Source organism: Argopecten irradians, chromosome 1 (genome assembly GCF_041381155.1).
Source record: "Argopecten irradians isolate NY chromosome 1, Ai_NY, whole genome shotgun sequence".
In the NCBI taxonomy this organism is placed as follows: domain Eukaryota; kingdom Metazoa; phylum Mollusca; class Bivalvia; order Pectinida; family Pectinidae; genus Argopecten; species Argopecten irradians.
Window position 1 is genome coordinate 65661530 of NC_091134.1, and position 24708 is coordinate 65686237.

At 34.4% G+C, this 24708-nt stretch overlaps 1 protein-coding gene across 1 annotated transcript; it reads left to right on the top strand.

Moving 5' to 3' along the window:
- The first annotated feature begins 70 nt into the window (after positions 1-70).
- On the top strand, positions 71-24174 carry LOC138305713 (staphylococcal nuclease domain-containing protein 1-like). The gene is made up of 21 exons (XM_069245997.1): positions 71-348; positions 1913-2062; positions 2637-2760; positions 3200-3281; positions 3790-3953; positions 4153-4244; positions 4589-4747; positions 4995-5101; positions 5489-5579; positions 8691-8779; positions 8870-9002; positions 9789-9871; positions 10340-10523; positions 10639-10780; positions 11130-11431; positions 11769-11910; positions 12115-12241; positions 12624-12690; positions 18850-18957; positions 21014-21262; positions 21680-24174. Exons 1-21 carry the CDS (start codon positions 304-306, stop codon positions 21743-21745), a joined length of 2706 nt encoding a protein of 901 aa, XP_069102098.1. The 5' UTR covers positions 71-303; the 3' UTR covers positions 21746-24174.
- The last annotated feature ends 534 nt before the right edge of the window (positions 24175-24708 follow it).

Here is a 24708-nt window from a genome sequence, read left to right on the forward strand (position 1 = left end):
GCTCTTGGTAGGTGGCACGCTTCATTTAGGAAACTATTCCTCTCAAACATGCTTAAGATCAAGATTCGCCACATCACCAACAATTTTCAGAAAGTCGCTGAAAGTCAATGATTGGCTGCAAAACATCAGAAAAAATCCCACAGTCACATACAGTTTATATCCTTCTCAGTATAAACTGAGTTGTGGTACCACACACGGTCGAAAAATAGAGTAATACCAATATTGTATCTTGGCCGATTTTGGTCACGTGACATTTCCACACTTCCTTTTCTAACGTCGACGCAGAGAACACGAGTTGACAACATGACTGCACCATCGCCAGCTGTTCAGAAGGGAATAGTAAAACAGGTAAAGCAGAAAAAAAGTTTATTTTATTTAAAGCTAGTTTTGTACTAAGGTTTAATTGTATACATGTCGACATTATCGGTAGCGTTCCATCAATATTATTTTTGGGTCCAGATGTTGGGCCGGTTACCGGCCCGAGATAACTGGAAACGTGTAGGCCTACAAGTTGTTGATGGATTAGGCTAAATATCGGAGACAGTCCATATCTCCGCATGGCAGGAACTGTTACCCAATTTTAACCCTTTACATTAATGACTTAGCAAAGTATTCTATGTCTATGATCATGATCATTAAAACTTAAAAGGAAGAGATACTCCAGTTATAATGTTTCCATTCCTCAGTAAAATCACAGGGCCATGTATAGTCTCTATATGAAAAAATAGTCAGAAATATATATAAATAACAGTGTTATTTATATGTATTTCTGGCTATTTTTTCATATAGAAACTATACATGGCCCTGTGGTAAAATCAAAGGAGTTTGACGTTCAAACTCCTTTGGTAAAATGACACACGAAAAATAAAGATAAATTTCAAAAAATGGGAAAATCTATTTAATTGACTTAAAAACATAGAATTTGCACCTTTTGGAATATACTTTTTTACATGAATACTTTAATAGCGATAAATTTGGAGGACCCTTTAAATTTAGGCATTGGTCCCTCGATTTTGGTGAAATTTCTTTATATAATTATATTTCTTTGTCAATAGCCCCTTGGAAATTGTTAAATTCTTGAAAATGACCCATGCCAAAATGATCCCTTTATGCTTTTATAACCTTCATTTCTTAAAAGTGTTTTTCGCTTAATAGTGTAACTTCTTCCTACCCTCCTATTTTGGCTTACTTTGAATGCAACCATCTGTCCCATTCAAGTTCTAAGCCTCATCACTATTTTATCAAAACTTATAAAAATGTCTGATCATGCAGACTCGCATGAGAATTTAACTTGCTCTAACATTGTAAGTCTATTCTAGTTTAGTCCAATTCCAAACAATACTAAGTAAGGAACAGGAGTATTTAAATTATGTAATGATGTATTGTTACAGAAGTCATATTTCAGTTTTGGGGGTCAGTAACACATTATTCTATTGTGTCAAATACAAGTAAAACTGGCATTAAGTTATTGAAATTTAGAGAGAGAAAAAAGTGATCATTTTATTGACTGTGGTTGATTGATGTTTCTACAGTATAAATACTCTACAAGAATGCTAATGTCCTCAATGATATTAACGATTATATCTAGTATTCTTGTGAAATTTATCAGCAGCATGAGTGATCATTATATATTTTCTGATCAATCTATAACTATTTTTCATGAGTCCTTTACTGACCAGTTTTCTATAATTATATATATATAGGGTCCTTTCAAATGAGTTCCGGATGTAGATTTATCACCATACATCTTTCACATGTGTATTTATCATAAATAATGTAATTTACTTTATAATTATGTTCCTCATAGGGTAAGTAGCTTTAAAACTCTTCACTGAGTAATAATGTTTAAGTAATTTCTTTCTATGATTTAATTATCACACTAAATTTATGTTTCTGATATAAATTTATTTAGATCCTGTCTGGGGATGCTGTTGTTATACGAGGACAACCCCGTGGGGGGCCCCCACCAGAGAAGACTATCTGCTTCTCCAACATTACAGCTCCAAGGATGGCCCGGCGACCAAATCCAAACATGGAAGGTGCAACAGAAACTAAAGATGAGGTAAATTTTCTAATACTTTAAATCATTTTAGACCTCTGGACATATCGAGCAGCTTGACCAGGGCTTTGTTACGCAGAAAATTGACATTTTGAATAATAACCTTTGGCTATCTGATACTGTAACCACTACATAGAGTTAAGATGGCATTGTATATGTTGACATTTATTGATATCATACATTTAATAGAAGGGTAACAAAAGGCGGACGTGTTAATAGCCATGGGGGACAGGTTCTATAAGTCATCACCCTACTTTCCCACAGGGACTGTATTTAATGCTACCTACAAAAGATCAACAAATATACCCTTCAAATGTAGATTATAAGTGTTGGAATTGTGAGAGAGAAAAAAACAATGATAGAAATCATTAGTATTGTTAACTGTAGCATTTATTGAGTTTTAATTGTAAGTGCTGAGGCCATTTTGAAGTACATGTTAATCACCACTTTATCTGCCAATCAATAAGTCCATGCTATCAACTAAGCCTTCCTTATTTCTTTTTGAGTATCATAACATTGTTTTGAAAAACAATAATATGAAATGAAATAAAACACATTTGAATTATTTGATTTTCAGCCTTTTGCTTGGGAGGCAAGAGAATTCCTCAGGAAAAAGTTAATCAACAAGGAAGTTGTCTTCACAGTAGAGTATAAAGTGCCAGGGACAGGTCGAGAGTATGGCTGTGTTTACCTGGGGAAAGGTAGACATCTTATAGATTTAAAAAGCCATTTGACTTTTGAGGTTTAAAGTAATAAGTATTTCAACAGGGTTTTATATTTAATCTCCTGACTTGGGATTTATGGAATTTAATTAAACAGCATTTAAATGGAATTAACAAACAAACAATAATGAAAAATCGTCCTTTTCTGCTCTTGTGACAACTTTTCTATGTGAAAAATCACTTGTGATATCAGTATCTTTGTAATTTTTAAATTTATCATTTCATAGTGTATATGTTTTTACTAATCAACATGTCTTTCTGTCTTAACCCCTTAAAAGTAGAAGTCATACAATACCATTGTGGGTCGTATTAACATTAGACGAATTCAAAAGGCATTGCTAATGAAACACAACATTCAGAAGCTTGTATTACATGTATAATGTACTGGGTCATTATGATGAAAACTGTTGATTTGCAGACATGAGTGGAGAGAACATGACAGAACAGTTGGTTTCTGAAGGACTGGTAGAAGTGAGGAGAGGTGGAGTCAGGGCTGATGAGTAAGTTATCATTCAGAATGGTACAAGCGCATGACCCTCTACGATAGGTTATAGGGAAAAGTTTAGAAGGATGGAGCCAAAAGATAAACTAAAGTCATCCTGCTGAATATATTGCTTATAGTAAAATATATATATACTTGATTTGTTAAGCATCTATTTTCAAACTTGACAAAATTGATGTTAAGTATATAGAATCTGTGCAGGGGGTCCTCGATTGGGAGGAAGGTGGTGTATGAGGATGAGTTAAAGTGCGAGTGTTAAGAAGGATTTCATCATGAAATAGCATTGCTGGTGTTACTCATTGTTGACAAGATAAAAAAAAAACTGTGCTTTAAATACACTGTAGCACTGTTACTCAGTCAGACACACAATTCATATTGCTAAGCAGCATTCCTAATGTTTATTTCATTGCTAGTTTAGAGATATGTTAAAGATATTAATTTCTTACATTAAATTTAATGCCAACCAAGAAATTTATGCAAAATAACCTTGATGGTATGACTTTCAGTGCTAGCCAGAGTGCTTTGATCCAATTGGAAGACAGTGCCAAATCAGCAGGCAAAGGCAAATGGGCCACAGAGGGCATTAAACCAAACAGTATCCGTGATGTTACATGGGTGATAGAGAATCCTCGTAACTTTGTAGACTCGCACCACAATAAACCCATAGATGGTGAGGGAACAATTACGTAAAATTATAATTTCTATAAGTTAATGGAAATAACAAGTTGATGGTTGTAATTATCTTGTCTAGCAAGTAATAAACTGTGAAATACATGTGTGAAAATTTTCTGTGGTGTTGTATTTAATTTCACTATTGTAACAATCCATATCACTTGGCAGGTTTGGATATGACTGTTTTATCTTTACAGCTGTTATTGAGCATGTACGAGATGGTTGTACAGTACGAGCTTTCCTTCTACCGTCATTTGATTATGTGACGGTCATGTTATCTGGAATCAAAGTTAGTATTACATTTCATCTTCGAAATGATTCATAGTGTCAAGGGAAAAAAAGACTGTCTTCAATTCTGTTTAAAGAATATCTTATAGCACAGATCTTATCAGCGATAGGATTTGAATTCAGGCATCCCTAACATTGGTTATTTTTCATTATTTTGTTTTAATTCAATTTATTTTCTATTTGTATTCTGTCAATAGTTTTTTTAATACCTTTGAAAGCAATTTTGGCAAAAAGGTGAGTCTAAAGTGATAATTTAAAAAAAGGTGGGGTAAAGATGCTCTTTTAGTATATATATAAGATGTTTTCTTGTGTACAGTTCTGATATAAATGTTTGCATTATTTCAGTGTCCAATGTTTAAACAAGATGAAGAGGGTAAACAGATGGCAGAGCCATTTGCTTCTGAGGCCAAATACTTCACTGAAGTTAGACTATTGCAACGGGACGTGAAGATCATCCTGGAGGGTGTCTCTAATCAGAATCTGTTGGGCACAGTTATACACCCTGTAAGTTAGAAAAGATATTTGGCATAAAAAATTGACTTGATAGAAACACCTCTCTTGACACATCCAGTTGTTCAGTTTCATAACAGGTATTAAAAAGTAGGTAAGGCTGTAATGACTGGAATCAACAGACATTAACAAAAAAGTTACAGAATCAAGCTCTTGTAAAAATAAAACTAAAATTAAATAAAATTTTAGAACTAGTTTTTCCTTATATTGATGTAATATGGTATGTTGTTGTTCCATACAGAATGGTAACATTGCGGAACTGTTGCTGAAGGAAGGGTTTGCCCGCTGTGTAGACTGGAGTATGGGTGTAGTGACACAAGGAGCTGAAAAACTCAGGGCAGCAGAAAAGTAGGTCATACTGTATATCTTTTATAGTAATCAGGACACAATTAGAATTAGGATGTTAATCAAAATTAAATTGATATACAGCAGATTCTCTAATTTGTTTATCTATTTATGATATACAGCAGATCCTCTGATAAGTTTATCCATTTAACACATTATTTCTATTCCCTTCATACCCTAAATATAAAACATCATAGACTTAAGATTTACCCTGCTGACAGTCATTAAGTACATCCAGATATTATAACTTCAGTTACAGTATCAATGGTCATTAATTTTGTCTCTGTTATATACAAATTATACAAGAGGAACGTAAAAGATTGATGATATTGAAACGAAGGCATGTATATATTACAAGGAACCATTCACTTACACCTTTGTGATTTACAGATTCGCCAAAGAGAAGAAATTACGCATGTGGAAGGACTACAAAGCACAGGAGCAAAGCATAGACCTCAAGGACCAGAACTTCTCAGGAAAGGTAACGATGAACTTTGTTTAATATTTAGTGATAATACATAGTTCCTTCAACATATCTGATACACTTATAGAATGCATCATCAAATTCCTTGCCTTGGTCCAAAATTGTCAATTGGGTGGGCTATTCAAATCGCCTTTCGTCCGTGGTCGTGTCCGTTCCGTCCTTCCGTCCGTCCGTCCGTCGGTCCGCGTCCGTTAACAATTTTGTTACCGTATTTCTCAGAAGTACTAAAGGTCTTTTTCAAATTTCATATGGGTTCCCTATGCCCTAGTTGTGCATATTGCAGTTGGGAACGATCGGCGACAAGATGGTCGACAGGCGGCCATTCGATGGTCACAGGCGGCCATCTTGGATTTTGATAGTTAAAGTTGTTACGCTATTTCTCAAATATGAAGGGATCTCTAAATTTCATATGCAGGTTTCTAGGACCCTGTGTGCATATTGCATTTTGGACCAATCGGTCATCAAGATGGCCGACAGGGCCATCTTGGATTTTTATAATCTAATTGCCCTAAAAAACACTCATTTTGGGACCGAATCGGTCAACAAGATGGCGGACACGCGGCGTCTTGGATTTTGATAATTAAAGTTGTTACCGCTATTTCTCAGAAAGTACTGAAGGGATCTTTCTCAAATTTCATATGTAGGTTCCCCTAGGGCCCTAGTTGTGCATATTGCATTTTGGGGACCCGATCGGTCAACAAGATGGCTGCCAGGCGACCATCTTGGATTTTGATAGTTAAAGTTTGTTACACAATTTTCTGAGAAAGTACAAAATGGGATCTTTCTCAAATTTCATATGTAGGTTCCCCTAGGGACCTAGTTGTGCATATTGTGTTTTGATACTGAATTGTCAACAAGACAGACGGCCATCTTGAATTTTGGTAGTGGAAGTTTGTTACCGCTATTTCTCAGAAAGTATTGAAGGGAATTAAAGCAAATTCCATACATAGGTTCCCCTAGGGCCCTTAAATATGCATTATTGCGTTTTGGAAGACGATTCGGTCAACAAGATGGCCGTCTTGCAGCCATCTTGGATTTTGGATACAGTTAAAGTTTGTTATTGCTATTTTTAAAAAAAGTACTGAAAGGATGTCTCTCAAATTTTATATGTAGGTTCCCTTAGGGCCTTAGTTGTGCATATTGCATTTTGTAACTGATAGGTCAACAAGCATGGCTACAACGGCCGCCATCTTGGATTTCATTGTTGAAGTTTGTTGCCACTATTTCTTAGAAAGTGCTGCAGCGATCTGTCTCAAATTTTATGTGTAGTCGTGTTTGAAAAAGTTTGAAAAGCAGGGAAAAGATCCCTCTTTCCATTGTCAGATCAACATAGATCATTCATTGGTGGGCGCCAAGATCCCTCTGGGATCTCTTGTAATTATTATAAAGCGTTCTTAACATGGTAATTTTTCAATTTAAAGCTACCTGCAATTTAGAAATGATAATTGTCGCCATAACATTAATGCAACCCTACTTGATCTGAATATACCGGCTTCACACCATCGGCACATTGTTGTGTAACATAAAAAAATGAATTAATTGTCTTGACATATAAAACAAATTGATCTTTTAAGGGACATTTTTTTAAATAGTACATATAATCCCTTTTAGTCTAGTTCGTGTGTATTGAATTTTTACTATTTAAGGTTTGACATTTATGTGCTTGAACGTTTTAGGAAATGCGCCGCACAGTGGAAAATTTTCTTGAATGAAGTACGAAAAATGTGCAGGGACCCCTTTTTTCTTTCAAAATAAGCATTTTTAGAAAATTTCAGTCGGCGGAAAATGGGGGGCAAAAAGACATGTTTGCCCCCCCGTCCTGGGGGAATGGGGGGGGGGGGGGGCAGTTGCCCCCTGTCCCCCCGCTTCCTACGCCCCTGGGTCATTGATCAATACATTTTAATACGTGTATTTAAATTGTTAAAAATTTCTTTCTTTTTTTTCCCAAAATGTGTGATAAAAAGGTTATGATATGTCAATTTTGATATCGCACCCTTTATCAGCCTTGACTGATATCAGCCATCGGGCCTAGCGGCCTTGGGCTGATATGGCGGTCTCGGGCTGTTAAATGGTGCGATATCAAAATTGTTATATAATAACCTCTAATTCCTCAAAAAGTGCTGAAGGGATCTTTCTCAAATTTAATATGTAGGTATCCCCTAGGGGCCCTAGTTGTGCATATTGCATTTTTGGACCAATCGGTGAACAAGATGGCCGCCAGGCCGCCATCTTGGATTTTGATAGTTAAAGTTTGTTATCGCTTTTTTCTCAGATAGTACTGAAGGGATCTGTCTCAAATTTCATATGTAGGTTTCCCTAGGGACCTTGTTGTGAATTATTGCATTTTGGGGACCGATCGGTCAACAAGATGGCCGCGCAGACAGCCATCTTGGATTTTGTTATTCAAAGTTTGTTATTGCTATTTCTCAGAAAGTACTGATAGGGATCTGTCTCAAAATTCATATGTAGGTTCCCCTAGGGCCCTAGTTGTGCATATTGTGATTTGGGACCGATCGGTAGTCAACAAGATTTGCTGCCCAGGCAGCCATCTTGGATTTTGATATTCAAAGTTTGTTATGGCTATTTCTCAGAAAGTTATTGGAATGGATCTTTATCAAAATTTCACATGTAGGTTCCCCTAGGGCCCTAGTTGTGCTTATTGTGATTTGGGACTGATTGATCAACAAGATGGCCGCCAAGGAGTCATCTTGGATTTTGATAGTTTGAAGTTTGTTTACCGCAATTTCTCAAAAGTAGAGTACTGAAGCGAAAATATGTTGTATGTTTGAAAGAAGTTTAAAAAGTAGAAAAAGATCATCTTTCCTTTGTCAAGATATAGATCATTCTTTGGTGGGCGCCAAGATGTCCTCTGGAAAAACAAAAAAAAAAAAAGATCAGATCTTGTTAAATATTTGATAAACTTGCAGCAGTACATGTATTGATTTAACTTTTGCGAAAATGACAACACTTGCGTATGATCATTTTAGAATGGATTTTTTTTTTGTTATCACATCGTTACACACGTATAATCATTTTGGAATGGAATTTTTTTTATTATCATTTCGTTCGACTGCACAAGTTTCAGCATGTTGTTTTTCCTCCTTTCAGGTTGTAGAAGTTGTAAATGGAGATGCATTAAATGTAAAAACAGGCGACACAATTAAAAAAGTTTTCCTGGCGAGCATACGACCTCCAAGGTAGACCTTTAAATACATGGTTAAGACAATTTTAAAAAGTTATTGTGTAGACATGACAAAAACTACAGCTAAAGAATTCTTTCGTTCCAGACAATCCCTTGAACAGAATGAAAATGCACCCCCAGCCAGCAAGGAAGCAAACAAGAGACCACGCCCACTGTACGATATACCATATATGTTTGAGGCCAGGGAATTCCTCAGGAAAAAACTTATCGGAAAGAAAGTAAGTTATAAGGAAACAAGTGGTCCAGAGGGCCTGCATTGTTGAATCATTCACACAGGAATGAGTTACCTGCTTTTCATGTTTATCTTTTAGTTGATTATTTGTTCCTCTAGGATGGTCAAGGTTTTTTCTCCACATCTTAAAAGAAATATCCAATAAGAGACCACAATTTCTCTTCAGATCATGTCATTAAAGAGCATAGTTTCTCTCTCCTTCTGTACAAAATAGGCCATTATAATAAAAGCAAGGATGTTACCATTCTATTTGTTTTAAGCATAGTTTATACACTTGTTACAAATATCTAAGAGAAACCTAGTTTGGTTATGAAAATAACTACGTTATTACCATGAATTAGCTGTAAATATGTTTCGCTGTATATCTGGCCGATTTATTGTGATTTTAAAATGAAGGTCGCCAGAAGGGGATTGTATTGCAGTTAGTGATAAGGTGCTGCAGAAGTCTTCAATTATCATTCTTTGCTGCCACCATATGATTTTGGAGGGTTCAAATATCGTCCATATCCATCATGTCAAGTCTCGATTTCTTATAGAGGAAGGGGCACTTACATACATAATGTTAGAGCAGCATTTCTATTAGCTGTTTGTATTACAATTTTAAGAACCTGTAAAGCCATTTGTATCAGGAATACAAAAAAACACAAAAAGACTCCGTTGTGAAAGACTGAAATATTATATAAAGTTACATGTGATTGTTTCGTTAGATAATATTTATATCAGTATTACATTTAGTGTGATTATAATTGTATGTCATTAAATATATTTACAGGTAAGTGTACAAGTTGACTACATTCAGCCACCAAACCAAGGCTTCCCAGAGAAAATGTGTGCAACCATCACAACAGGAGGAGTGTAAGTATCTATTGTTACAGGCCATCCTCATTGACGGTCATCACAGATCACTTCGTAATAACAATCTGTAGTCATACCCAACCTTATCTGTCAATGTCTCTGTTTTACTAAAAATAGGAAATAAGTAAACCCATGGTCAGTGACTGCTGGCTACTTGGAAAGCCAAGAGTTTGTCCCTGCCTGAAAGAAGTTTTAAATCTGCAAAGGTACAAATGATTTTGTAAAGACTTTGATTCCATTCAACGAAATAGGGGAGAAGGGATCAAATTGTTTTTCCCGTGTCTATTTCATCCCATTATATTTGTCCTGTCTCATCTCATTAGATGTGTTCTGCCTTGTCGTCCTTTCATATATATGATGTTTTAACATCATAGAATGATGTAGTAGTGGGCATTTACATCTTCAAGGCATTTCTAGTTGGGTTCAATAGTGGTAATGTTGTACATAATAGCACTGTTTATATTTCAGAAATGTTGGAGAAGCATTAGTTGGTAAAGGCTTGGCTACAGTTATAAGGTACAGACAAGATGACGATCAACGCTCCTCCCACTACGATGAACTATTGGCAGCTGAAGCGAGAGCAATCAAGAAGGGAATGGGCCTGCATTCCAAAAAGGAGCCACCAATTCATAGAGTCGCTGATGTATCAGGGGTAAGTCCCAAACACACAGAAATATGGAGAGATGATTAACTTTGTTCATTAAGATACTAGAGATGATCAATGAATCTTATGAATTACTTTGTAAAATTATATTTGTTTGTTGTAGGATATCACAAAAGCCAAGCAGTTCCTTCCCTTCCTTCAGAGGGCTGGGAAGTCTGAAGCCATTGTAGAGTTTGTAGCTAGCGGCTCCCGTCTTCGTCTCTTCATTCCGCGAGAAACATGCCTAATTACATTCCTCGTGTCAGGTGAGAGAACAGTTCAGAAATTGTAAACTTACATGCGTTTGGACACATTGTTTTGAACTTAAAATGTAACAATGAAAATTTCCTTTATGCTTAAATATCCATGTACAGTCGACCCTGTCATGTTCAACTGGGCGTGACCCTGGTAAAAAATTAAATTATTCAAGTATTTCAAAGGTAATGTTCTTGCTGATATTATGGTGAAAATCTTAATTATAACCCCCCCAAAAACACTTAAACCTAAACAGAATTTTACAGTTAGTTTTAAGTTACCACAGGATATAGCTGTATATGGAGCAGTACACATAAACAAACAGCATCTAATAGTAAACGGGCACCAATATATTTCTAGGTATCTCCTGCCCCAGAGGTACACGCACCATGCCCGGCGGAGTGGTCACACCGTCAGAACCCTATGGTGATGAAGCAATGCTTTTCACAAAAGAGATGTGTCTACAGCGCGAGGTCGAAGTTCAGGTTGAGGCTATGGACAAGGGAGGTAACTTTATTGGCTGGCTGTTTGTGGAGAATGTCAACCTGTCTGTCGGACTTGTGGAAGAAGGTTTATCGAAAGTTCACTTCACTGCAGAACGTAGCAACTACTACAAAGCATTATGTGTAGCACAGGACCATGCTAAGGCCAAAAAACTCAATGTAAGCATACAACTTTACCATGTGCTGGTGAAAAGGAAAAGAGGAATAAAATCTATTGATGAATTTTTATTCTTGACATCAATTGTTTGTTTTTTCCTGAGAATGTGTAATTTAAATGATTATTTCATGATTAAACTGGTAACTTTATAAGTTTTCATAATTCCTGCTGTCTTTCAATTGGAATCTAGAGAAAATTTGTCAAATAAAATTATTGTTTATTTCTGTTGTATGCACTATGTTCTATGTATTGCATATTTCCAAGTAAGCACCAGAAATTCAATAATTTCCCATATTTCGCACTCTAAGGTTTTGGTCTTTGGTTGATGATTTCTTACAGATGTGGTCTACATATGAGGAGCCATTAGAGAAAGAAGAAGTAATTGAGGATACATCAGACAGGAAAGTGAATTATAAACAGGTTGTTGTAACAGACGTGTCTCCAGAGGAACTCAAATTCTACGCTCAATATGTAGACAATGGTATGCACCATCCACTGCTTATTATAAGATTTATAGTGGCAAAATGTGTATGATTCTTTATTGTGTTCATAAATCCAATTTAGCCATCTTAATCCAAACTTTACAGCAGCTAGGTAGATGTTGAAAGTGTCGAGTATATCATATTAGATACATTGAAACTCCTTTTATTGTCTTATTAGTGTAAGTTTTATCAATGACTTGTAGGCCCCCAGTTGGAGAAGTTGATGGAGCAGCTCCGTCAGGACATGGAGTCCAACCCTCCTCTGCCAGGCTCCTACACACCAAAGAAGGGTGATGTTTGTGCCGCTCAGTTCTCTGCTGACGAGTCTTGGTTAGTACACTTTACCTTATAAAGGTACATGTGCTGCTTTCTGTATCTCACTTGTGTCATAACTCGCTTTCAGTATGAGGGACACTTTCAATACTTCAACAAATATAAGGTTGCCAGAAACTGATGGTTGGTGGAAACATGAAATTATACTGGTGTTAACATATCCAGTTCATTGAATTATTTCTAGAATAAAAGAAACAAATAGCAGCCTGGTTTTAATCTAGGATTTTTACATGATTCTCCATGAACTTTACAGAGAAAGGAATTATTTTTAGTAATGCTCGCTTGCTTAGTCCAGCTTCTCAAGATCAGTTTTGTTTCTATGATAAAGTTTTAAACATAAAACCTCAAGATACACTGAGCATGATATTTTTTGTTTCAGGTACAGAGCAAAAGTAGAGAAAGTTGAGAAATCTAATGTGACTGTACTTTTCATCGACTATGGAAATGTAAGTACTTAAATTATGGGATGCCCACTTGCCTAAGACTTAACTTCTTTTAAAATGAATAAAAACAAATTATATCTTGTTAATTTTATTTCAATTTGTCTGAAATCATTCAAAGCTAAATGGCAAAATATTCGCTTAAACACTTCTACTGTAAGGTGAAATTAATCATGGCCCAGTTTCACAAGCATTCCTTATTTATTATTCTTCATAGGAAATTATTGCAGACTTTAATATAGGAAAGCTCCTTATCAGGTAACCTATTATTTATCATAAGAAAGCATTACAGACTTTAATATAGGAAGGCTCCTTATCAGGTAACCTATTATTTATCATAAGAAAGCATTACAGACTTTAATATAGGAAGGCTCCTTATCAGGTAACCTATTATTTATCATAAGAAAGCATTACAGACTTTAATATAGGAAGGCTCCTTATCAGGTAACCTATTATTTATCATAAGAAAGCATTACAGACTTTAATATAGGAAGGCTCCTTATCAGGTAACCTATTGTTTATCATAAGAAAGCATCACAGACTTTAATATAGGAAAGCTCCTTATCAGGTAACCTACTATTCTTCATAAGAAAGCATTACAGACTTTAATATAGGAAAGCTCCTTATCAGGTAACCTATTATTCTTCATAAGAAAGCATTACAGACTTTAATATAGGAAGGCTCCTTATCAGGTAACCTACTATTTATCATAAGAAAGCATTACAGACTTTAATATAGGAAAGCTCCTTATCAGGTAACCTATTATTTATCATAAGAAAGCATCACAGACTTTAATATAGGAAAGCTCCTTATCAGGTAACCTATTATTCTTCATAAGAAAGCATTACAGACTTTAATATAGGAAAGCTCCTTATCAGGTAACCTATTATTTATCATAAGAAAGCATTACAGACTTTAATATAGGAAGGCTCCTTATCAGGTAACCTACTATTCTTCATAAGAAAGCATTACAGACTTTAATATAGGAAAGCTCCTTATCAGGTAACCTACTATTTATCATAAGAAAGCATTACAGACTTTAATATAGGAAGGCTCCTTATCAGGTAACCTATTATTTATCATAAGAAAGCATTACCGACTTTAATATAGGAAGGCTCCTTATCAGGTAACCTATTGTTTATCATAAGAAAGCATTACAGACTTTAATATAGGAAGGCTCCTTATCAGGTAACCTATTATTTATCATAAGAAAGCATTACCGACTTTAATATAGGAAGGCTCCTTATCAGGTAACCTATTGTTTATCATAAGAAAGCATTACAGACTTTAATATAGGAAGGCTCCTTATCAGGTAACCTATTATTTATCATAAGAAAGCATTACCGACTTTAATATAGGAAGGCTCCTTATCAGGTAACCTATTATTTATCATAAGAAAGCATTACAGACTTTAATATAGGAAGGCTCCTTATCAGGTAACCTATTATTTATCATAAGAAAGCATTACAGACTTTAATATAGGAAGGCTCCTTATCAGGTAAACTATTATTTATCATAAGAAAGCATTACAGACTTTAATATAGGAAGGCTCCTTATCAGGTAACCTACTATTTATCATAAGAAAGCATTACAGACTTCAATATAGGAAGGCTCCTTATCAGGTAACCTACTATTCTTCATAAGAAAGCATTACAGACTTCAATATAGGAAGGCTCCTTATCAGGTAACCTATTATTTATCATAAGAAAGCATTACAGACTTTAATATAGGAAGGCTCCTTATCAGGTAAACTATTATTTATCATAAGAAAGCATTACAGACTTTAATATAGGAAGGCTCCTTATCAGGTAACCTACTATTTATCATAAGAAAGCATTACAGACTTCAATATAGGAAGGCTCCTTATCAGGTAACCTATTATTTATCATAAGAAAGCATTACAGACTTTAATATAGGAAGGCTCCTTATCAGGTAACCTACTATTTATCATAAGAAAGCATTACAGACTTTAATATAGGAAGGCTCCTTATCAGGTAACCTACTATTCTTCATAAGAAAGCATTACAGACTTTAATATAGGAAAGCTCCTTATCAGGTAACCTACTATTTATCATAAGAAAGCATTACAGACTTTCAATATAGGAAAGCTCCTTATCAGGTAACCTATTATTTATCATAAGAAAGCATTACAGACTTTAATATAGGAAGGCTCCTTATCAGGTAACCTATTATTCTTCATAAGAAAGCATTACAGACTTTAATATAGGAAGGCTCCTTATCAGGTAACCTATTATTTATCATAAGAAAGCATTACAGACTTTAATATAGGAAAGCTCCTTATCAGGTAAGGGCTGTTCCAGCAAAACATATATGGCACCCAGGGAAGGCAGTTTAAAAAATAGTATGTGCCATGGTGGGTTCAAAATAAAATCACTTCTGTGCCAGGGTGGCATTTCAATAAAATCACTTCTGTGGGTGGGTCTATCTGAAGCATTTGTAACCTTTTGAAATAGAATGCAAAATTTGTGTTTTATAATGTTGCCGTAAATCATCCTGACTACAAAAATAACTGTTGAGAAAAATTTTAATTTCTGACTATAATAATGTTTTGTTCATCTTCAATAAATAACAATTATTTTATTTTCTGGGTGTTCTGATATAATAATGACAAAATATTTATCTAAAACATATCATATCCATTCAAACTTGTCATTGGTACAGAGAAACAATGGATTAGTTTTGGCATTATCCTGTTGTCATCAACAGATCTTTATTTAAATTCACTGGTATTTATCAAGTCAAGGAAAAAATGGCAGTTCACAAGCTTCAGTGTCTATGTCCAGATGTCTACTCTTGCATTAAGCTTGTGAAACACTTTGGTATCAGTAGTAGAATTTCCGCTGGTTCTATGAGGATTGTATCTTTATACAGTAATAGATGCAGCACATCAAACAATAGTTCACTGCACCATATACAGTGCAATTTTGTCCTGGGACTCTTTAGTGATGCTAGAAATCAAAATATGTAAATCCAAAAAGATGTTGGAGCAAAATGAAAAAAATCAAATCGCCTCTATGCCATGGTCTCATTCATAAAAAAATAGATATGTGTGGGGGTCAACAAAATTGAAAATCACTTCTATCGATGAGTCTCCAAATTTCAAAGTGCCTTCCCCCCCTACCATATATGTTTTGCTGGAACAGCCCTAACCTATTATTTATCATAAGAAAGCATTACAGACTTTAATATAGGAAAGCTCCTTATCAGGTAACCTATTGTTTATCATAAGAAAGCATTACAGACTTTAATATAGGAAGGCTCCTTATCAGGTAACCTACTATTCTTCATAAGAAAGCATTACAGACTTTAATATAGGAAAGCTCCTTATCAGGTAACCTACTATTTATCATAAGAAAGCATTACAGACTTTAATATAGGAAGGCTCCTTATCAGGTAACCTATTATTTATCATAAGAAAGCATTACAGACTTTAATATAGGAAGGCTCCTTATCAGGTAACCTATTATTTATCATAAGAAAGCATTACAGACTTTAATATAGGAAAGCTCCTTATCAGGTAACCTATTATTTATCATAAGAAAGCATTACAGACTTTAATATAGGAAGGCTCCTTATCAGGTAACCTACTATTTATCATAAGAAAGCATTACAGACTTTAATATAGGAAGGCTCCTTATCAGGTAACCTATTATTTATCATAAGAAAGCATTACAGACTTTAATATAGGAAGGCTCCTTATCAGGTAACCTATTATTTATCATAAGAAAGCATTACAGACTTTAATATAGGAAGGCTCCTTATCAGGTAACCTATTATTCTTCATAAGAAAGCATTACAGACTTTAATATAGGAAGGCTCCTTATCAGGTAACCTATTATTTATCATAAGAAAGCATTACAGACTTTAATATAGGAAGGCTCCTTATCAGGTAACCTATTGTTTATCATAAGAAAGCATTACAGACTTTAATATAGGAAGGCTCCTTATCAGGTAACCTATTATTTATCATAAGAAAGCATTACCGACTTTAATATAGGAAGGCTCCTTATCAGGTAACCTATTATTTATCATAAGAAAGCATTACAGACTTTAATATAGGAAGGCTCCTTATCAGGTAACCTATTATTTATCATAAGAAACATTACAGACTTTAATATAGGAAGGCTCCTTATCAGGTAACCTATTATTTATCATAAGAAAGCATTACAGACTTTAATATAGGAAGGCTCCTTATCAGGTAACCTACTATTTATCATAAGAAAGCATTACAGACTTCAATATAGGAAGGCTCCTTATCAGGTAACCTACTATTCTTCATAAGAAAGCATTACAGACTTCAATATAGGAAGGCTCCTTATCAGGTAACCTATTATTTATCATAAGAAAGCATTACAGACTTTAATATAGGAAGGCTCCTTATCAGGTAAACTATTATTTATCATAAGAAAGCATTACAGACTTTAATATAGGAAGGCTCCTTATCAGGTAACCTACTATTTATCATAAGAAAGCATTACAGACTTCAATATAGGAAGGCTCCTTATCAGGTAACCTATTATTTATCATAAGAAAGCATTACAGACTTTAATATAGGAAGGCTCCTTATCAGGTAACCTACTATTTATCATAAGAAAGCATTACAGACTTTAATATAGGAAGGCTCCTTATCAGGTAACCTACTATTCTTCATAAGAAAGCATTACAGACTTTAATATAGGAAAGCTCCTTATCAGGTAACCTACTATTTATCATAAGAAAGCATTACAGACTTCAATATAGGAAAGCTCCTTATCAGGTAACCTATTATTCTTCATAAGAAAGCATTACAGACTTTAATATAGGAAGGCTCCTTATCAGGTAACCTACTATTCTTCATAAGAAAGCATTACAGACTTTAATATAGGAAAGCTCCTTATCAGGTAACCTACTATTTATCATAAGAAAGCATTACAGACTTTAATATAGGAAAGCTCCTTATCAGGTAACCTATTATTCTTCATAAGAAAGCATTACAGACTTCAATATAGGAAGGCTCCTTATCAGGTAACCTATTATTTATCATAAGAAAGCATTACAGACTTTAATATAGGAAGGCTCCTTATCAGGTAACCTATTATTTATCATAAGAAAGCATTACAGACTTTAATATAGGAAAGCTCCTTATCAGGTAACCTATTATTCTTCATAAGAAAGCATTACAGACTTGAATATAGGAAAGCTCCTTATCAGGTAACCTATTATTTATCATAAGAAAGCATTACAGACTTTAATGTAGGAAGGCTCCTTATCAGGTAACCTATTATTTATCATAAGAAAGCATTACAGACTTTAATGTAGGAAGGCTCCTTATCAGGTAACCTATTATTTATCATAAGAAAGCATTACAGACTTTAATGTAGGAAGACTCCTTATCAGGTAACCTATTATTCTTCATAAGAAAGCATTACAGACTTTAATATAGGAAGGCTCCTTATCAGGTAACCTACTATTTATCATAAGAAAGCATTACAGACTTTAATATAGGAAAGCTCCTTATCAGGTAACCTATTGTTTATCATAAGAAAGCATCACAGACTTTAATATAGGAAGGCTCCTTATCAGGTAACCTACTATTTATCATAAGAAAGCATTACAGACTTTAATATAGGAAGGCTCCTTATCAGGTAACCTATTGTTTATCATAAGAAAGCATTACAGACTTTAATATAGGAAGGCTCCTTATCAGGTAACCTATTGTTTATCATAAGAAAGCATCACAGACTTTAATATAGGAAGGCTCCTTATCAGGTAACCTATTATTTATCATAAGAAAGCATTACAGACTTTAATATAGGAAGGCTCCTTATCAGGTAACCTACTATTCTTCATAAGAAAGCATTAGAGACTTTAATATAGGAAGGCTCCTTCACTTAAAATGTTTTCCTTAATGTCTGTAATGCTTTCCTATGGAGAATTGTATGTTAAGGAATGTTCGTGAACCTGGAACAAGACGCCTATATCTTTTGAAAATAGAAATAAATAGTATATTCTGTATATCGGCTGGTAGAATGTAACTCATGTGTCAATATAAAACCTGTTAGATTAAAGTTTAGAGACTTGCACATTTTGAGCCATTATTTTCAGAACTGTACTCCATCCTATTACTGAAGCTCTAACTAAAATTTATTTTCCATTTAATTTCAGAGGGAAAAGACAGATGCCTCAAGATTAGCCAAATTGCCTGCCTCCTATCAGACACTAGCGCCTCAAGCACAGGAGTTTGCTATGGCTTGTGTAACACTTCCTCCTGATGTAAGTGTTCTCTAGGCTTGTAGGATGACAATTTTAAAAGCTTTTCATATATATTTGTATAGATCATCTGTGTTTTCCCAAGTTTTTTCAGAACACTCCTTTTTTGAGAGAAATTATAGCAATCGATTTTACATAAGCTTGTAAAAATTAATTAAATATTTTGATCCCAATGTACTCACTTACAAGCAATACTTTTTTAAACAAGCTTATATCCTATTTTCGCCCAATCTGATTGAAATACCATCCTTATAACCACTCCGTTCAATAGAGGATCTAACAACATTCCATAAGGGGTCATGTTCAGATGACCTTTTATACCGGACTCTCTGTAATTCAGATCACATGCATTTTCTATACACTGCACATCAATTGAAAACGTCATTTTGTCTCATTTTACATATACATTCAGCTTTGTTGTGCTATTTAGGAGAGATGACTACATACATGAACATAATTCTGACAGCTTTTTCAAACTATTTCGTCCCCTGAAATTCACATTCAAGATTCTGATGATAGCAATTGAATTTGAATGGCCATTTCCAAAGGTCATCAGAACTTGAACCGTTATGGGATGTTGTCAGATCCTCTATTGAACAGAGTGGTTATACGAATCTGTATTTGAATCAGATTGATTTTCTCCCTGTGTTTTGGTATTAACTAGGGATGTCACGGTTCATGTTTTTTCAGCTCGGTTCGGTTTCAACTTTTTTTGATCGGTTTTCGGTTTTTTCGGTTCGGTTCAGGCAAATCTCAATTACACTTTTTAAGTCTATTTTCTATCAAAAGCAAGTTCTGCTTTAGATTTAAAGATGGTATATCACTTAAACAAATGGGTTTTTTTTTCTTTATCAAGATTTCACTTCTAATTAAAAACATATAATTTATTGCGCCCTGAAAAATAATCCACAGCACTATATCCTATATACATTGAAGTTCTAAAAGTGCATGCAGCAAAGAAATTCATTAATTATTCTATATCATTTTGTGTCTTAATTAGACATATAACACGATTAAATACCAATTTTTGTTCAAATATTGAGTATCATTTATGATCTCTCAGCAGTGGAACATCTTTAAAAAACATAATTGAACATTTTCTTATCTTTTTAACTCTTTCAGTACTATTGACACATTAATCAGTCACAGAGAGATATATGTCCTCGTATCCTTTATGATACATTATTTCGTCACTAAAAACTTTTCTCGTATCCTTCATGACGCATTATTATGTGATGATTGACATGTGAAAATCGTAAGTTTTACCGCAAATCAATACATCGGTATTATCCCAGAAAAAGTGTTTTTAAAAAGTATTATGCATTTGAATTATAATAGAGATAAACATTATTACGTACCAGGTGCATGTTCAATCGTAAAATGGTTTAATTCACGGAATATTGGCCGACGGAAACGCGATTGTTTACAATCGGCAACACAATGGCGGCTTGATTTAGCTGCCGATATTCTGCGGGATTAATGTTATCGGAAAAATACATAATAAAAAATTATCAATTATAAAATATCAAACATTTAGTGAAATATATCATTTAGATATTATGTATGTGAAAAATCATGTCCGCAGAGAGCAAAAAACGATCTTCTGAATGACTGAACTTGCACACGTGTTACACATATATGTCGGTCAACAGGTGTATTTCTCGGGATTCTGACAAACAACTTCGCCGTATTTTCAATGAAATAATCTGCAATACAGTTTATACACGTAAATTACAGGTATTATAGGACAGTTATTTTTTTAATGAACTGAACCGAAACTTAGAATTATCGTACCGAACCGAACCGTACTACGGTTGAATTTTTCAGTTAACCGTATTTTCGGTTAACCGTGACACTCCTAGTATTAACATATCAGATGGGTATCTAATGAAGTTCAGTCTTTGCTGAAGTATTGCCAGGTCAAAGTAAATATCATTCATCTAAAGATAGATAGACAATTCTCAGTGATATTTGAGGAGTGTACCATAGATTTTTCTCCCATAGGACAAATATTCCTGATATCTTCAAATATAATTATAAATTATAAAATGGTTAACAGGAGGAGTCCAAAGCCGACGCCCTTGATGCATTCTACAATGATATTATAAACAAGGAGCTTATGATGAACACTGAGTACAGAGTACCTGGTCAGGAATATGTGACACTCGTCTACCCTGACAACAAAGATGATGTTGCACAAGGTCTCATCTCAGCAGGTTGGATTCTTGCTGAAAAGAGACGCGAGAAGCGACTAGCAAAGATAGTGACAGACTACCAGAAAGCTCAAGAAAAGGCCAAAATTGCTCGGGTAAGAAACACAAGTCATTAATCTAAATTAAACAAAATGGACATAATTGATGTAATGTACCCAAACTAAGTAATTTTGATACACTCTTTAGCACTAAAATTAAAGATGAATTGATTAGTGGACTGTAGAAATGTCACTCGGACAACACTTTATTATTTTATATACAAAATGTTACCCAGCAATAAAAGATGTAATGGAATGCTGTCAATGAAAAAAACATATTCAGAATAAATACGATACAACCTCAGTTACTTGACTTTGACTTTTAACAGCTAAGTAAATTAATATCCTTCAAATACTATATAAGCTCCAGAAAACTTCTGATCTGCTAAGACAAGGCTCATCATTATGTAACACTTACGCATTTGTATCGGTCATATTATTCCATTGCTGAATAGAATGTTTTACTACTTTTAGGTAAATCTATGGAGGTATGGTGATTTCACTGAAGATGATGCCAAGGAGTTTGGCTACAAGAAGTGAAACTACTTCTTACATACAGCTGGTCTTACAAACGATTCATCATAAGTGATGATATGTCTGATTAGATGTAGGACTCGGCGACTGATTCTGTCAACACAAGTGAAATTTAGAATATTTTTAAACATACATAAGTGGAATCTAGGCTTCATGAACGGAACAGTACAGAGGAACAATGATGCCAAGAGAATTTGTCATTAAATCATCAGCTCCTATAAAATATATTTGGTGCTTGATTACTTCAATACACTGGAATAAAGTATATTTTATTAAGTGAGCTAGGCTTTCAGATGAGTGCAGTTATCCTTAGCATTTTTTCCTTTGTCACTGTATTCGTTGTGATATTACTTATCTGATGCATCAACACAAGTGGAATCTAGCTAAATTTATTTTATTTAATTTTTACAAAATAAGAAAAATGCAAATATTTAAAGAGTGAAATGAGCATATGAAATGTTTTATTTTGTATGTGTTTTAACCCACCTTCATAAATTGGTGGACTTATCAATTCGCCCTTCGTCTGTTCTCTTTATCCCTTGTAAATACATGTACATTGTATAAGTTCTCATGGTTGTGCATGTTCATTGATGGGATTTTTCTGGATCTGAGGCTTGAATGGCTAACAATGGGTTCTCTTGAATTTTGATTATTGAAATACAAAAGATACATTGGACTATTTAGTGATGAGCACCAAGATCTCGGGGTTTGTTTGCTGATCTGGAGTACATTCTGGATATTTCACCATGTTGTTAACCACAATGTCCAGAAACCCTTGCAATTGGTTTACATGACGATTGTGTTACGGAATGAATGTTTTTGTCAGTACAGCTGGTATGTTTGGTGCTAGGACATTTTAAAATGTGTTGATTGCAGCATCAAGAAAACAGTTCAAGTGCATATTAATTTAAATACTGAATGATATTTTTTCACTGACAGCTATCTTCAGAATGGACAGAAATATGTGAATTACTGTGTATTCAGAAAGTTACAGTACCAGGTATTTTAATGACTGATTATTGAATGATACACCATACATGCCATGCCTAGGGATGTACACCACTGCAGCAATCCCCAAAAATGGTGTGATTCATTGATGCATTTATCTGAATTTTAATCAGACGGCCTAATTTGAGGTTTATTACGTTATATCCTGGTTAGATGTGTGGCTGCTATGTGTTTACTTGTTATAGAGCTTATGTTGAGGATGATGTTTAGACTGATTGGGATGGGGAAAATACATTTATTTGTTACAATGTCACAGACATGGTCATCTGATTGTTCTAGGGACAAAATATTTATTTATGTATATCGCTACTGTTGTATACATGTCAAAGCTCGGAAACATTATACCATTAAGGAACCCTATGGTACTAAAACAGCCTGGTTTTTAGATCCGTGTATATTTGTTCACATTGAATTATGACAATTGCAGTAACTTTGCTGCATCACCTGTTGTTATGTAAGTTAATTGTAATAAAGCACATATCTAGTTTGATCATTATGGTGAAAAGTATGATATTTTTGGAAGTAATTTAAGTTTTGTTGTACAGTTTAACACTAAGTAATACAAGTGCTTCCAGATATGCTCTGTTTTGTTTCTAATAGTATTATCAATTACCGGTAAATGTGTAAATAAGCAATGCTGTCCATGGTCATGGAATGCGCGATACAACTACTGAAAAGTATATTTTTATCGTTGTAAGAATATGCAAATATCTATATTTATTGGCTTACCCCAGGTCCGAACGGCCATATTGAGCTGATAATGCAATGACTATCTATTGTCCACATATGAATATTAAACCTTTAAATGGAATTCTTGTCAGAAAATCTTACCATAGTGGCAAGGGTTCAAATACAAATGTACATTGTTGTAGTTTGATCATTGCATTACTTATTTATTCATTCTTCAACAGGTTTACATAATTCAAAAATCACATTTTACAAAGGTACATGGGTCTGTTGGCCTGTGTTAGACTTAGTCTCCAATTCTGTCCTTGAATTATCTTAATAATCAACAGTGCGGGCCACTGGTACAGAAACTGCTTGTAATCTGTTGGTATTACAGCTCTGGTTCTGTGAGCTGGTGAAAGGATTCATTTACAGATCCATGCATTAAGTTGGGAGTTCATAAGCATTTTAAAATAATGTATGATGTTTATATTCAAGGTGTTCAGAATCCAAGTATGTCTGCAAACTTATCGACATTTAAAACCTGAAGCAGATTACATCCTGTTATAGACATGTAAATGCTGGTGAGAAGTAGAATGTATTTGGTTCTTATTTGGTTGAAGGATATGAGACATTTATACATTTATGACTCCTTGCTCATTATATTTAGAGATGACTTCACAGGTATACATGGATGACCCTGTTATTGGTGACAACAATGTACATCAACAATAAACCACTTCACGTTTACATAAACCAGAGCTATGCTTTTGTTGTTTGTCCTGTACATATCACTATTTATTAGTACCATATTTTTCGGAGTATAAGTCATGACTTTTTTCCCTGAAAATCGGGAGTATACATAAAACTAGTATACCAAGTAATACCAAGTCATCATTTTGTCTTTAAATGTCAACCTTTGCCTGAAGGACAAATGGTAACCTATTTGATACCAACTGTGGGGAAATGAAAATAAAAAAAAAATAAAAAGTTTTTAAACAGAAACTTGTTACCACATTTATTTCCTGGCGAAATCTTATGGTTTTGAAAAGCAGTTGTTGGGAAGGGAAGACCATTTAGCATGGATTAATCTGACATTGTTGATTTATAAGACCTAATGTCACACTGTTGCAGTCGTCATCTATCAAAATAATGACAGCATCTCAAGTTAGCTAATAATTTCTAGATCCAAATGAAGCTATATATGGCCGTTTCTCAACTGGAACTATCCCAATGATAAGAGTTTTTTCAAATAATATGGATGACATTACTTGTCAGGGGGACCAAATGCAAAT